Source organism: Cyrtonyx montezumae, unplaced genomic scaffold (assembly GCF_038088225.1).
Source record: "Cyrtonyx montezumae isolate F1298 unplaced genomic scaffold, pur_monq_1.0 scaffold_1, whole genome shotgun sequence".
NCBI lineage: Eukaryota > Metazoa > Chordata > Aves > Galliformes > Odontophoridae > Cyrtonyx > Cyrtonyx montezumae.
In genome coordinates, this window is record NW_027071825.1 from 5,975,806 (window position 1) to 5,992,580 (window position 16,775).

The 16,775-nt window shown below is 38.3% G+C and overlaps 1 protein-coding gene across 1 annotated transcript in view; it reads left to right on the forward strand.

The window, feature by feature from the left end:
- The window catches only part of FAF1 (Fas associated factor 1), a 142,010-nt gene that overhangs the window by 96,808 nt on the left and 28,427 nt on the right, over positions 1–16,775 (forward strand). The window contains exons 13-14 of the mRNA XM_065738862.1: positions 5,682–5,836; positions 14,487–14,623. Of these exons, the coding sequence (XP_065594934.1) occupies positions 5,682–5,836; positions 14,487–14,623 (292 nt within the window). The remainder of the gene's footprint in view (positions 1–5,681; positions 5,837–14,486; positions 14,624–16,775) is intronic.

Here is a 16,775-nt window from a genome sequence, read left to right on the forward strand (position 1 = left end):
CACTTGGCAGTTCGAGTGCTCAGAGATCTCAGCCTTTTTGTGACAAAATCTCCATGCTGACCAGAGCAGAAGGTGCACTCTACAGTTGAGGTGCAGTTAGACAGCAATCAGCAATTTCTTAACGTGTGTTGTGGATACTTTTTTCTCTCCAAAATGCTCCATTATATGAGAAGTGAAAGGCTTTTTTGGGGAAACATTTTAGTTTGGGTTATTTTGACAATGGAATCCCCAGTTACCTCCTGCCCTCTGATAGTTCAGAGCACTGTGTGTTGATTTCTAAGGCTTATTTTGTACATGTAGCACAAAAAATATTTTCATTATTGATTTTTTTTTTCTTAACTCAGCCAGGAAGAGAGTCAAAGTTTTATTAAACTAAGGAGTTATTTCGTGAAATTCTTTCTCTACTTCTTGTACCCATTTGGAAGAAACATTTCTCAGTCAGTTTATGAAAAACAAGCTTACTCTTGCTCAAATAGTGATGCCATCGGTAAAAGAAGTGAGAAGAGAAGCCTGGGACGAGATCTATAATGGATAATTTTAAACAAGACGTTTGTGGGAGCTTTCTTTACAAGTGAAAGCAGTTTATGGGTGCCTTGTGTTCTAAAGCAGCAGGAGTTTTATCTTAACTTAGGGTGGTATTATTAATACAAGATCTTGATCTCACTCTTGAATCTCATTAAGCTATTTTCTTAATTGAATTTTGTTTACCTTTTCATTTTATATGTGGTTGCTACTCCTTTGAGAAAGGATAAAGACATCTGCGTTACCTTTTCAGAAGCTCTTATCTGTATATACCTCTGTCAGATCACCTCCTGCCCCCCTCTCAACCTTTCTGTCCACTGACTTTTAATAAATATGTGAAACATCTCTCTTAGCACAGATTGGTATTGTCACCTCAATATATACTCCTGCATACTGAAAACGAACCATGTTTTTCTCCTCTTTGAATTCTGTCTTCTAGGTTCAATTTAGTGGCAGAAACATTCCTTTCACATATGAGTATTCAATTTCCTGAATACCTTGAAGAAAGTATGCTCTTTCTGTGATTTGGCATGTTCAAATAACATCATTTTTTTTCTAATAACATCGTTTATTATTATTTTTTTTCAAATAACATCGTTTTTTTCTTTCTATTTTTTCTTCTTCTATTTTATTTTGATTGTAGCTTGAATATTCCTTCATACAGAGTTTTCTGAAAGATGCCAGTCATTATTTCAGCTAATTAAGTGCATGATTACCACTAGGACCCTTGAAGAAGCCTCTCCTGAGGTCATTTATCTATGCTAAGAAAGCATAGATTCTGCACTTTAAATTCATCCATACTTTCCAGTCTAGCTTGATGTGTTTGTTAGCAGTTCTATCCTTTCATCCTTAAGTTAATTCTGAGCTTGAGGATAATTACCATTTAGACATTTTTGCTACAGCATACCTGCTTTGTAAATTCATTGTGCCTACACCCTTTATTCTGCTTCATTGTTCATATCAGGAAGGTCAGTGCTGGAATGGATATCTCTTTGACACTCTGTACTTAATATTCAACTTTACTGAAATTGTAGAGTGTGGCAGACATTTTCTCCTCTTTCAAAGTTTACAGTTTGCAGTTCTTATTTAAATTTAATTACTGCTTATTCTTTGCATTATGTAAGCTATCACTGCAAGTTCAATTGATTGAAACAGATAGGACAGTATAATAGGATTAAATAGTTGGAACGTGAAAGTAGACTAAATCAGACCTGAAATAAAACACACCTTTACCTGGGAGAGTGGTTAGCCACTTGAGCAGCTGTCCCTGTTTAATGTGGATTTTTCTTTACTGATGGTTTTACTGAAAGATAGAAAATTGAATTTTGAACTTTTTTAGGGACGTCCTATGCCATGTATAATGTAAAAGACAAGATCAATAGTCGAGAGGGATCATCTCAATCTTATTTAGGAACGTGTAGGGGCTCAGTTTAGCTCAGATTATCTTTTACAGCACTAAAAGCTGGCTTTAGCAGATTCTGTTCTGTTGTGTGTAATACAGAGACAAGACTTCCCATAAATAAATCTGTCTGCCTTGATCATTTCTCAAAGTGGAGTACGTTCTAAAATATATTGACTTGGCATTGCAGAAGGTTTATATTTTGCTTAGGTAAAAAAAAACTGGCTTTTGATAAAGTAGTTTTGCCCAAGAAAACTGATCATGTGATCTCCGAGATCACCTTACATAGGTGAACCATCTGTACACTTTTTAAAGCATTAAAGATGTGCAGGTATGTCCATCATTTTAGTACATATAACCTGGAGGAAATACGAAGATCTTGATTTTGCAAGCCTACCGACATGAAAGAACATTCATGTCTCTAGCAGATGTTAAAAGAGAATGAACATTTTTGTCTTGATCAGTAGATGAAGCTGGAAATTTGAAATGCATAAACATTCTGAACTGTGCTTCTGCTGACCCTTATGACTGTATTGCTATTCTCATTCTAGTTCATATTCTAAGATATCTGAAAGCCACTCAAGTTCCCAGGAACTGACTGAGAAACTTGAATGTTCCATTATTCAGTGATGATCAAATCAGTCTCATGAAGATGGGTTTTTCTTTTTGCCTTGGTGATGACTTCATTTCTTGTCCATCTACAGCCTGTGTTTCCTTCTAAGGTGCTAGGTGTTATTCCATCAGCAGATAATTCTAGTACACGACTGCTTGGTCTTCATCATCAGCATGCTCTGAGAAACTGATCTCTTGATGGCTTAACTCTTACTTAAAATCCTCTCAGTATGCCATGCCTAAGGACTAACAGAAACTTTTCCCCAGGAGAAAAATGTTGTACTCTGTATATAACTCACAAGTCCCTCTATTTGTGAGAAATCCAATGCAGGGCGGACCGGTGCTTCATTAACAGGTTTCCTTCCTGGAAGTCAGGACTGTTCAGCAGTTCAGTAAGCCAATTTCATTTGTACTGACTAAAAAATTCCCTACATTAGTCATCTTACAATCTTAGAATTTACTGTTCTTTTTTTTTCCTTTTTTTTTTCCTTCAAAAGTCAACAAAAATCCCTTTGCAAGAATTTTTTTTACTGTAGGTTGAAAGGAAAAGCCTCCTTCCCCTTCCACAAAACAGTTCCAAGCCTCTTGCAATAACACGTTTTCCAAGGACAAAACAGCTTTATTGAGAGTTTTCAAAATGGTGTTTGTGGCGTTTCAGTGCTTCTTTTCCTCCTGCTGCCACTTTTCATTTGTCCTAGCACTGTGCCTGTGCCCAACCCTAACTTTTCGGACACAGAGTACAATCTTTATGTATTTTTTATCTTTATGTACCTTTATGAGTTTCGTCTTTGCCTGACAAGGTTTACTGATGTGACAAAAATTACATTCACTTGTAAAGCATGTCAGTGTAAACATCCATTGTGTATGTGCCTGTTTTGTTTACTAAAATTTGTCCCTAAATCTTTAAGCCTAAAACTGTACATATTTTGAAACATTCAGTTGTATGGAATCTCATATTTAACAGTTTCATGGGGTTGTTTCTTTGGAACTAAAAGTGTTTCTCAAGAGCCTTTTTTTCCACCCGCTCCCCATGAAAAGAGGAGAGCAAAGCCATCCGCTTACCACAAAGCAGTGCCACCACAAAGGAAAGATTAAGGGTTTAGAGAGAGGTCAATATGGGTTTTTCTCTAACTAAACACTTTCCTAAAGTTTCCTTGTGGAAAAAATAATGAAGTCATCTCAGAGTTTTTAAAGAATTTTTATTTCTTTTTCACCGTCTGCATTCGCTTGTCTTCTCAGCATGGATGTTTAATCTTTCTAGGCTTTGTGAATTGGTCCAAATGAATAAGTGGTGAGCTGTCTCTCTAGGAGCTAGAGGCTTATTCTAAGGCCCTAATCACTGAGTAAACACATCTTTGCCCTCCCTCTCTTACAAGTGCTATATAATAGTCGAGATTCTAGCACAGTAACCTGGATATTGCAGGGATCGACGCTTTGAAATGCAGAATGGCTGATCCTCAGAAACAGACAGTGCCTGATCTTCCCCTGCCTCTTTCTTCTTTTTAAATTAAATATCACCACAGAAATGCTGTTTTATTGCTTGATATTGAGCATTAGTGCCCTGGATTTTCAAGTTTAGTTTCAGTCAACATTGTTGGCTGCTCTTATATGGATCTCTGCATGTTGGGCTCATTAATACCCCTTCTTGGCACATGTGTACTTGGTTCTGAAGAACATTTAAATTAAATTAGACAAACATTAATGCAGATTACTAATCCGTTTCCCAAAGTCTACTGTTCAAATGTATTCTTCTTTTTATAAGTGGTCATTAGGTTTTATCCAAAGCAGTCTTTGAGGTTGTAGCCTTCAAGTTTTTTTTAAATAGAAAATTTGTCTCAGAATTGCCTCCCATGTTTTGCCACGTCAGTCCTTCCTTAGTTATAAGGAAGAGGCTTGAGATGACCTTTAAATAAAAGTCTGAAAATACCATTTACTGTATGCTCTAAGCAAGTATTTTCGAGTAGGATTTTAAAATATGGTGGTGGATGTGAGTGAAACATTGCAATATTCTGAATGGTATTTGTAATTGATTTATTACCACATATGGGATCGCGATCCTTTACTAGCTTATGGTTTTCCTATATTTTTCTAAATTTGCATTCTTATCTTCTTTACACACAGACACCGTTTCCAGAAAGTGTCCTGGGGACACTGCACAGCTGTATGCTGCTGCTGCCAGCGAAGTTGAAATATTATTTGATGGGATTTCAGAAAAACAAGGCAAAGCTTCTCTGCTTTTGAGAAAGACAAATATACCATCTTCAGCATCTAGTCTTTACTAACATGGCACCTATGATGAGATATATCAGTACTCAGAAATGCAGAGTGGGATTCTCTCATTTGATCTGTTATCCATCTCTAGAGGTCATGGCTTGTGAGGAGCAGCTGTGATCCCTGGGTTTGTTCAGCCCAGAGAAGAGGATATTCTGTGACTCTGTGGTTCTGGTGCTGCTTCCTTTCCTTGTCCTGCATGTTTGCAGTGCTAGGACAGGTGCCTTTTTCCTCAGCTCCACAAGAGATGTGGCCAGCTGGATTGATGTGAGGCCTTGTGATCACACATCGACTTAGAAAGTATGTGAGAGGCTGATGTGTCTTAGGTGCCCCCACATCATGTGACTGGATGGCAAAACGTCCAGCATGCAGCATCACAGCCTTGGGACTGTGGACAGCTCTGCAGTTACTTCCTCAATTTCCTCTTTTGTTTGGCTACTGATGGGGTGATAACAATACACTGTCATTTTTTAAGGCTGTGTCTAATTGTATTTGTTTAGACTCTGCTGTGTTATGGAGTGTATTCCTTCCTCCGGGAATTACTCCAGGTTATCTTTATTGGACAACAAGCCAAAAAAGTTCACACATTTTTTAAGCTAAGTCTTTTAATGAAAGTTTTGGTTTTGTATCGAAATGTTATTTTCTGTGTTCAAAGTATATATTATGGTACCTGAAATAAAAGTATTAGGGATCGGGATGGACCATTTGCCTTGAAATCTATTGGTTTTTGTTTTTTTTTAGTGCGTGCAATTGGGGGTACTCCGCACCTTCAGTGCATGCCATTGGGTGCACTCAAGCACAAATCTGCAGCAGTAATTTTATTTTAGTAAGCAGTGAGGAAATTTTCTCAGTTCCATCTTTCCTCATGTCTTTTCAGAGAAAGCTTCTTGCTATCTACCTCCATCACGATGAAAGCGTACTAACCAACGTCTTCTGCTCACAAATGCTGTGTGCTGAATCTATTGTGTCATACCTGAGTCAGAACTTCATAACCTGGGCGTGGGACATGACAAAAGAGGCAAACAGAGCAAGGTAAGGCTCTTCGGGCTGTAGGTGGAGAAGCTTATCTCTGTGTCATCTCTGTGTATCAAAAGCCTTGTTGCTTGGTATTTATTTGAATTAAAAACTTGTTTCTCCATAGCTGGTCAATGAAGTTGTGCTGTCGGTTGTCCACTGGGAATTGAACCTTCCTTGCTTTCATTACAAATTGACTTCCTATCCCTGAATAGGAAATACAGTTCAATAGATCAGTTCCTTTTATTATTTCAGAATTTATTCTGCAAATATAGTACTGGAACCATTTCTTAAAGCCTCTGCATTGTAGTGTGGGTATATAATACACTCCTACTACACAGATCAGACTGCCTGGGTACTGCTTTGGAACAACTACTGTTAGTAATCAGAGTCTTACTTTAGGTAAAAATAACATTAATTTGGTAAATAAATATTAAAAACAGATTATAAAAAGAAATTAAAGCTTACAAATTGTACATTTTTTTGAATTCCAAGTTGCTTCTGGAACATTCCATCGGTAGTGTTCAGATGCTTTATTAGGTTTTAATACAAACTGTAAATGGAAAACCAACCAAATCTTAGGCCATCATTCCTGCAGTTGTGTAAAGGAGCTAAAAAAACATAGATTATAGATTACTCACTTCCTTCTACTTCTTTTTGGGTGCTGCCAACAAATTTTCATATCTTATTGCATTTCTCTCTCTTAGTTATCTGTCAGTTGATCATAAACTATTAAAATACCAATTTTATGACTACTTTTAGATAGTGTACCTGTCTGGTTTTCTGACTTGGATGCTATTTCATTGCCATTCACACCTTCACACAGATGACCACTTGGATAATACTTTGTGTATGTTATTGTATTATGGTAATTATTCTATCACGTGAACCAAAGATGCAGCAGTCCTTTGGCCTGCGATAAAGATGCAATTTTTTACAGAATTCCACTGATTAACGAATAATTAACAGTGCATCTTGTTTGTTTTCCGTGTGACGTGCTAGAAATTGGCTATTGATGTATTGCATCCATGCATTCATGTTCTTAAATATGTATTTCTTTACCTTAAGTTGACAAGGGGAACGGAACAATTTCCTTGTCTAACAATATGCTTTTAAATGACACTTACTTATGTTTCATAGGAATTCCTCACTAGCTCTTCTGCATTTTGTCATTGTACAAATCTGTGATTGTGATCCTCATTTAATTTATTCTAAAGGACAGTTAAAGGTTGTTGGAAAAAAAGCAAACAGGAAAGAGAAAGAGAGGAAGAAGAAACATCTAGGGTCTTTCATGGTCCCAAATACATAGACGGGAAACTTGCTTAAGTCTTTTGGTGTTGCCATTCATTGGCAGTAAGGAGCCTCCTCCTTTTATCCCACAACTTGGTGTAGAAGGAAACACTATTTCTAAACCATCTGTAGTGGCTAAGTTCAGCTGACTACCTGCTGTTCTATTGTTTGGTTCTCTATTTAATTCGCTAGTTTCTTTTATTTTACAATGACAAAAAATTGCAGTGTAGTTTCTTTTGAAAAACTGTGTTTGAGGGTTTTTTATGACTGACGATCAACAGCCATGTAATTGCTTTGTTGTGTTTTACTAAAGAAATCTATTAAGTAGCACAACTTTGATACACTAGTAATAAGAGTTTGCAGGTTACAGAGACACCTGTGGTGACCAAAGCGACAGAAGCTGCTTATTAGAAAGAGCCCGTACAGCTGTGTCCTATTAACTCCTTATGACACTTCTTAAAACACAAAATAAAGGGCTTGTTTAAGTCTTTATAGCCATTCTCAATGAACCCAGTCACCGACTGTGTAGTACGATAGGGTTTTTAAGCCTTCATTTTTTTGCCTTCTATTAACAACAACAAAGAAACTGTCATATTAACAGTGAGGTCAAAAAATACTGAGGGGTGAACAAGGCAGGCTGGCTTGAATTGGAATAATTTATCATTTGTGTGTAGTGTCACATCCTACTCCTGTGATTTCTTTAGAGGGAGCATGATGCTTCCATCCCTCTTTGGAAAGTGCCAATGCACTGTAGGCATTCCCTTAAATAAATACGCAGTAGCTCTGTTTAACTGCTACGCTCCCTTACGTGGCACAGTGGCAGTGGTCTCAGAGTGCTCTGTTCTGTTTCCCCAGAAATACAATCGCATGTAGCTTTGTTTGAAGGGTGAGAAAACAACAAGGGGAACTGGTTGTTTTTTTTTTTGGTGTTTTTTGCAAATTAATGTATCCCCAAAGCAACTTATTGGTGCTGTTAGAGTGGTATTAGTGTATGTAAAGCCAAGCCAGCATGGGAAAGCAGGAGGGATCGGGTCAACTTTATTTGCACTCATCAATATTGATACTTCAGTATAAGTAGAGTCATGTTTTCAGTACTGTAGATGGACTTCTTAGAAGTACTTATACTTCAGGTTTTTGAAACTCAGATGGGAAGAGAACAAGCTACAGGTATAACGTTTACTTTCATCTTGTATTCCGTTCAGGTTGGGATGAACCTTGAGCTTAGCAGTCACTCTTTGGCTTGCCTCGTGAAGATTTGCACCTGCACACATGCTTTATGCTTGTACACATGGCATTTACATATACAGCTTATGCATGATATTAGCAGGTTTCCAAAGTACGTAACGTTTGCCAAGCAAAGCAATGCCCAAATCATAAAACGGTGCCTCAAATGTCTGTAGCAGCTTTTCAGCTTTTGCTATCTTTGCCCTTGGGTGCTGTATTTCAAGGTGTTGCCAACTTTTCTCACCTCTGATGACAGGTACTTGTTAGTTTTAATGTTCAAATGATAGTTTTTCATTTTCCTTAAGCTTAGGAAAGAGTTAATTGACCAAAGTGCTTCTCAGCAGCAGGTTGTCTTCACCTGCAATTTCCGTCATCAAGTAATTAGCCATATTCACAGCTGCTGACCCTTGATACTAAGCTACTGAATGATGCATGCCTGGATGAAGACCAGTTGACCATACTGCTCGAGCTCCCCAATCCTATTAGATCCTTCAGCAAATATATTGCAGGTGTGGGGTCTGACAGTGCTGGGCTCGGTGAGTTAATTTCTCACTGCCTCCTAATGAGTGGCCATAGATGCTTTCATATGTTGCTTGCAAAACTGTTGACTTGTTCTTGGGGTATCAAATCCTTACCAGTTTTCACAGAACAGTGTGAAAACCTTATCTAGTGCATTTTGTAATATTTTATTTAATTTGCTATAATAGCAGTACAGTGTGAGTCCATAAAAACAGGTCAGAAGTCTAATTAATGTTTGAAAAATAAAGGCTCTCAAACACCAGGCGAGTTTGTTATTTTCTCTATGGTTTGTTTTGAGGAGGAAGAGGAAAGAAGGTGAGGAGGGAACCCTTCTGTTCCATGATTACATCCCACCCGCTCATTTTCTCCTTTTCTCCTTTGCTTTTGATTTTAGTGGCGGTCTTAACAGAATGTCAAGATCAATTTGCAGCATGGTTTAACTCAAGGTTTGCATTCTGCCAACAGCAATTGTCCTAACGAACAATGCCGTGTGTTCTTGTAACTTCAGAAGCTTTTAGAAGGCTCATGGCAAGGGCAGCATCTAATGACTTTATTAGTGTAGGGTTTCAAAATGGGCTCAGTAATTGTTCACATCTCTTTGTCATCTAGTCATAATTACTGCATTGTATTGTTCAGGGTTGCACTTGTGAATAGTTTTCTAATAGCACTGAAATGAAGAAAAAAAAGGAAAAGGATAAAAGGTGATTGTCTCTTTAGATAGAGAACAAAACAGCCTGTATAAAGATGATGGTTAAACTGTTTATTATACGCCCACTAGAAAAGGTAAACTATCCTTCTTTAAATATTTATATACTTCAAGGTGATTTCATGGTACTAATCTAAAAATGCCCAAATTTGGAAAACTAAAAGCCAGCATTGAATGCATTTTAATTTGATTGTGATTAGGAAGATATGGATGTCTCCATAATATTCAGCTATAAATAGAACTTATTATCGCTATTTATTGATCAGAGTTTTTACTGTGTCACTTCATGGACTTGTGAGAATGCTTTAAGATCATCTGAAAAAACTCCTACAGTCCCAGGAATTAACCACGGATACTTTTGCAAGTGAATACTTTAAGTTCCCATTATAGAAACAAATCCTAAAGCAAGTTCTGTCCCACTGTACTCTCACTGTACGTGGTGCGGTGCATTATACTTGAACAGAAAATGGGAAGGAACCAACCTCTGTACTGTCCTGTGTAAGAGGTGAAGGCACAAGAACGTGTAGACAAGGCAGACCTGTTGGGCTGCCTTGAGATTGAGAGTGAACTCATTCCCAGGTGTGTTGAAACACAGGATTCCACAAATGTGCCCGTGAAGTCTAATGCCAGTGGAATGGGAGCTCTAGAGAAACGGATCCGCATCTATGACAGTGTCTAAAACAACCACCAGAAGTAATCATTCAGCTGGAGTTGGAATTTGTACTAAAACACCGCTGGAAGGCATGGCTGAATCTCCATGGTACTGCAGAGTGCCTGGTGGGGACAGAGCTCTCTGCAGAAGTGTGGATGTCTGTCCTCCTTAGGTTAAGCTGGTGATGCTTTGACCTCTCCAGTCTCCTCTTTGTTACTGCTCTGACTGTCAGCAGATGTCAGAGAGCTGCAGATAACAGTGTTTAGTCCATACCTGGCTGGAAGGCTCAAGTGTACTGCGTCATTCCTGACCCATGGCTGTCAGGTCTGATCTTTGGTGTGAGGGAGATTTCTCAGCATCTCTTCTTAACTAGTTCCAGTACTTGACTTTCACTGCCTTTAGGCACTTCTCACTAATATTTAACCTGAGTTTATCTTACAGCGATCAGTGACAGTTAAATCTTGGTACATTCAGTAGTTAATGAGAGATGCTCTTTCTTTCTGACTTAAAAAGTACCACTGTGTTTTCCTACTTTTTTTTTTCCTACTTAGCAATTCTAAGCAATCCTGATTCTTTCATCATCTCCTCGTATCTCATCCTTTATGGACATTTATTACTGCATATTATTTATGTGATCCTCCTGTGATTGGTCTATATCTTTACTGGTGTACTGTGCCTAAAATTGCTTTCTTGGCACTAAATACAGAAAGAGGATTATTTCATGTTGTCGAAGCAAATCGTGCTTCTGATTATTCACCCCAAAGACTTCTTCACATCATGGCTCTTCTTCTGTCTTTATTGCTTGGCTCTTTCTCTGTTTTTGAGGAGTTCTGCTTAGAGAGTTTCAGTGGCTATATTGAATTGTAATTTATCAGGTTGTTTCTCTGATTTCTGAAGATTGTTCTTGTACAGATGCAAGTGCATCCTTTGGTTTCCATTTTTAGCACAGCATTTGAGCAAGGGGTCCAGGTATATTTCATTTATACTTTGGTATTTTTTCCTGATGTCACTGATACCTGCAAGGATGAATTAATAAATTTCCAGCTAGACATACTTGAGACCGAACAGGGTTATAAGGTATTTACCTAATCTGTGTGAAACTGGCAGGATGAAATGAGATCTTCCACGCTGTAGGAACAGTTAGATAATCCACTCATCTAGCCTTAATTCTGGCATAAAGAAAAAGCGGATAAAGTCATGTTTCTTACTTCTGAATCCCCGGATATTTCTCTTGTGGTTACTACAGAGAGTATCCACATCATTCAGTCCAGGCTGCTTTGTAAATCTTTAGACCATACCTTGTGTCTGTTGCTTATCACCCTTTGTGTGGGTCAACAGCTACAACCTCCCCAGTGTGGGTGAGACATTAACTCTGTATCATAATGAGTGGATAGCAGACTTATTTGAATATACCATTTCTCACCTCAACTTTTACTTTTTTTTTTAAAGTGTAAATACCTAATACAAAAATGTTATTTTTACATTAACATTTTAATGAGTTTTATGTTGATTTTGCACTGTATATAATTATTATTAAAAATAATCAGGAACACTGCATGTTTAATATTCATCATTGTTTTCCTTATATTCAAAAGAAGAAATCACAGCTTTTTCACAGCCATTTCTGGAGTTCTGAAGTTTCTATGATCAAGGTTAGCCTTGGGAAGTGCCTGCCTATAAATACAGCCCCCTTTTTCCACCCAGTATCATTCAAGTTGTGTGCTGAACATCAGGTCAGACTGACAGGGAATAAACATTTAGTAGTTACCATCACAGTAAAGGAGTCTTTCCTCATGTCCATATGGAGCTTCGTGTTCCAGTTTGCCCTTTGCCCTGTCACTGGGCACCACCCAGAAGAGCCTGGCCCCATCCTTCTGACTCCCACCCATTAGGTATTTATGCATCTCATAGAGATCAGAAGCTTCCCAGAGATCAAAAAGTCTCGAGGTCTGAGATAACACGGCGGACAATGAGCGCTTTGGCCAAAGGTGGCCACTTCTATTCTTAAAAAGTAAAGCTGCACATTCACATAAACACCAAGTTACTGCTAAACCACGTGTTTGCAAAGCTCTGCACAGCATACCTGAGATCAGGAGCTACTATAGACCATAGACTGGAGATGGAGCAAGCGTTCCCTTTGCTTTTGTTTAAATCTTCTTTCAGTGGATTTTTGAAGCAGTTATTTTTTACAATTGCCACTCCAGAAGCTTTTTCAAACTAATATATCAATTGCATTTTATGGTGTAAATGTAACAGTAGGTGTATAGTCCAGTATGATTTGTTGTATATTAGCTGTTAGGAAATGATCTTGTCTGGGAAACTTTCATACAACGTGTAACAAGCATGAGAGCCCTCCTGCAAGCTGTCACAAACTGCTTTGATCCTATTCACCTACTTCTGAAGGCAGTATGTATTGGTACAGAGTAGATTTTTTGCTAGATATGAATGTGGGAGCAAGTAAAAAGGTCAACAATTACAGAATCAGGAAAGGCTGAAAGGAAAAAAGAAGAAAGGCAGCATTAACTAAGTAGTTGCAAAATCTGTTAAAAGGCATTAGAAAAACAGAATGGTGATCGTGGATGAGAGTTCAGTTCCTACCCATGCAGAGAACTGAGAGGAAGAGGTGTTATGAGACACAGCGACAGGAGGTGTGTGCGAGTGGCTCCTGGAGCAGGACGTAGGCAGTGGTGCTGGAGGCTGCTGGTGATGTCTCCTCATTCAGCTTTACACCACCGAGCCACCCTCGCATTTCCTACTGCCGTTGCTGTGCTGTAGCTCAGCAGGCACGAGGAGTCCTGCTCCGTTCCGGTGAGCACCATCTGTTTTGGTAGTTCCGAATCACAAAGATGGAGGCTTGAGGAGGCGGGATGGACATCCACCCGTGGTGTTTATGGATTTGAAGTACTTGCTGGCTGCCCCTGCTCATACAGTCATAGATTCATGCACTGGCTTGAGCTGGGAGGGACCTTAATACCCATCTCATTCCCACCCTCGTGCTATGGGCAGGGCTGCCACCCCCCAGCTCAGGCCGCCCTACAGTCCAACTGCAGTCACAGTTGTGCTCCAAAATGGACTTGGAATGGTATTTTTATACTTCAACTGCCTTGGACAAGCCCAATGTTGTACCCAGGAAGCTTCTCATTTTTTAGAGATTTTATTAGAATTAATATATGTTGATTAAAAAAAAATAGGTTTTTGAATCTTTTCAGTATCTTTTGAGAAGAAACGACTTAGAGTGCTTGACATTTTAATGTAGTTTGTCTTCTCAAATAGATTTGGCTTCTAATGCATGTGACAACAGGACTTTGCTCTTCAGTTAGAGCATACATTTCTGAGTAGTTGTTACCTAAAATATTATCATAAGGCATAAGAAAACACACGATTTAAGTTGCCTTTCATGAACGTAATTAAGAATTAATAAGCCTGTACCAGTGGCTAGTCCTCAGAATTTCCACTGTTTTGCCTTTTGTGACCCGTGTTATTAAAAGTCCATTATTTTTACAGACTTTATTAAATTGGATCTTATTAAAGCATTCTATATTTGCATTTGGTCTTTCATAATTCATTATTATTATGACATTTACTTTTTACCATCAGATCTGAAAACATATCATAAGCTACCCTTTTCTCTTGAAAGAAATGCTAATTTCAAACAGTCCTCTAATGGAAGAGAAAAGCTTTATCAGTTTTTTCATTTATTCAAGATCGTGTTAAGAATACTAATGCTAGACTTCTGTATGCTAATATCCAAGAGCTTTTTTTGGCCAAAAGCTTAGAATTATTGTTTTTAGACCACACTGCTAAGTATGTCACTGACAGGGCACTGGTACAAAAGAAAGACAATTTTGAAGCACCCTTTAATTCTCTGACTGATACAAACATTTTCTTAAATTATGCTTTCATATGAAATTATGCTCTTTTTATACTTCTTCGTGTTTTCTAGGTAATGTCTTAGTTCTTCTTTAGAAGTTTTTAACAATTCACTTAGCACGATCTTTCTTGGGTGGGGGATTGGTTTGAGTTAGAGCTTGCAGAGCACTGCAACAGCAAATGGGATTTTCCATTGAATGAATCCCCATCTCTGCCAGTTACTGTTTCAGTGTAGGCAATTGTAAATATTTTTATAACTTAATCATAAAAAGAGCTCTAGAATTGAATGCAGAAGCCTGGATGTTAGCCAGTAGCACTCAATTAAACCCATGAATGGCGTAAGTATTTTTCAAATAACAATTTCAAAAGTAACTCCCCTCTGCTAACTGCTGTATTTCCCCCTGTAGGTTTCTGACCATGTGCACTAGACACTTCGGGAGTGTCGTAGCCCAAACAATTCGGACTCAGAAGACGGATCAGTTTCCGCTTTTCCTTATTATTATGGGAAAACGGTCATCTAACGAAGTATTGAATGTAATACAAGGTACAGTTGTTGCTTTCTATTGCAAATAATTCTTCAGTGAGTACTGAAAATGTTTGAAGGCATCCTCCCTAACTGTTTCTTTTCTTAAGACATTCAGAAGATGAATTTATCTCACCCAAGAAACCTACAGTTGCTGCAGTGTCAGTAGCTGTTAATCATAAAGGCATTCTTTAGCATACAACTAGATATCGAATTTGCCATGAGCGATGTAGTTAAGGTTTTTCTTTTTAAAAGTAGAAACCAAATCTCCCAAACCAGGCGTTACTTTTAGTTTTCCAAGTGTAAATCCAGATATATTCCTAAATTTTCAAAATACTTTCTCTGGGGTTCTCTGTGTTGTACCAGCATCATTTCAATCTGTGAACAGTTCCTTGGCCACGTGTGGACCTCAATTGCATGTAGTGTGATAATATTTGGTCACATTGCTTTCTCAGACCCGCCTGTGGGGTTGAGATCCCATTTGGGATCAGAACTTGAAGTTGCTAATAGAATTTCATATGAATGAAGCTGTCTGGTTGAACATGAGGAGCTCTCTCCAGCACTGCTGCTCTCCTGACTTCGGGCCGTGAGGTGACTCAGGCGTGGAATGCACTTCAGCTGCTGTTCTCAGTAACACTTCACATTACAATCCATCCCAGAATGGGTATCTCCCATTTCTTCTTCCTGCACAAGGTTGTGTTCATGACTCAGTGTCTTTGTTTATTTTTATTTTTCTGAGGAAATTCAGCCTGAGGAAATGCCACCACTTACAGACAGTGTAACTGTTTCTTTCTGCATCTGAGATAAGTCATTTTCTCGAGGAGTTTGCAGTGCTCATTCATGTGGCCAAAGCTAGTAATTTTGCATGGATTTTTGTCTCTTCAGTGCAAAGTACAGCTCAACACTAACTTGTGGTATGCCCATCAATTATTAAAAGTAATAACAATAAGAAAAACAAATAACCTAGTAAATAGATTGTCTGTTTTTATAACTCCTCGGCATTGTTGAGCAACTTGAAGCACCTGTGTTATCCCACTCCAGGCAGCAGTGCTTACTGGCTTGAATTACTCAACTGTTCGAGAAAACTGGTGGCTTGCAGCCATGAGATAACGTGGTTTTATATTAAAAAATGTTTCAAATTATTTAATTGCATTTGCTATGTTTTAATTAAGTGTGTTTCACTAAAGTGAAAATCTATTACAACCTTAAATAAATGTATGCCTGGATTCGAATTCTGTCAAACCCCAAGTGTTCTGTGCTTGTTATTTTCCCACGCATTGGGACGTCGGTATCTTTTAACAATTTATGCTCAGATGAATGGTATTCTCTGAAGCCATGCGTGTTGTAGCACTCGGGATAAAATTTTCTGCTAAGGTAGCAAATGCTGGAAATGGGAACAATGAGGGCCTTTCAGGGCAGGGTGAGAAGTCACTGTTTGCAGAAGAGATACAGCCACGCAGAAACTTAAGTCCTAAAGGCATGTATTGAAATGCAGGCTGCCTAAGGTTGCTTTTGCTTTTTATTTTTTACTGAGGTTGGAAACGATGGGTACAGTTTTGTTTTCTTTCTTGGTGCTGTTGTGTCTGGTTGGGGTACTCCCTTTAAAATGTTGACATCATTATCTCTATAAAGGTAGCCCTTCATGGCATTGTTCTGTCAGTGTCCAAAGACTGCTTAAGTTGGCAGATGCCAGTAGTTTGTAGTGAATTTCTCACAGAGGAAGTCATGGCTTTGAACTACAGTCTGGTCTTGAGACTGAGAGAAACCAAAGTCTGAGTGCATCTGGGTAGGGAGTTAAAGTGGTGTTTCAGACTTACTGAAAACTGAAGACACGCTGCTGGAAAAACATGAGGAGTGCTGGGGTTAGGGTTGCCCTGGTTTTATTCAAGAATTCTAAGCCTGTAATAATCATGTCAAGGAGCCAGAGATATACCACTTTTCTCTAACAAGGATTAGAAGAAAAGTAAAGTAGTCTTATTACATGCAGAACTAAACCCAATTCTTCAGACTTGAACCACTTGAAATTTTAGCTTATGGTCAACATTTGCTTGCAAAAACAATTCTGAATTTTCAATTAAAATAATTTTACTGAGATATCTGCATCTTCTACTGATTTTTTTTAACCAGCTACTTCTTACAGATTGATTATAAGATGACTTTTTAATTTTTTAAT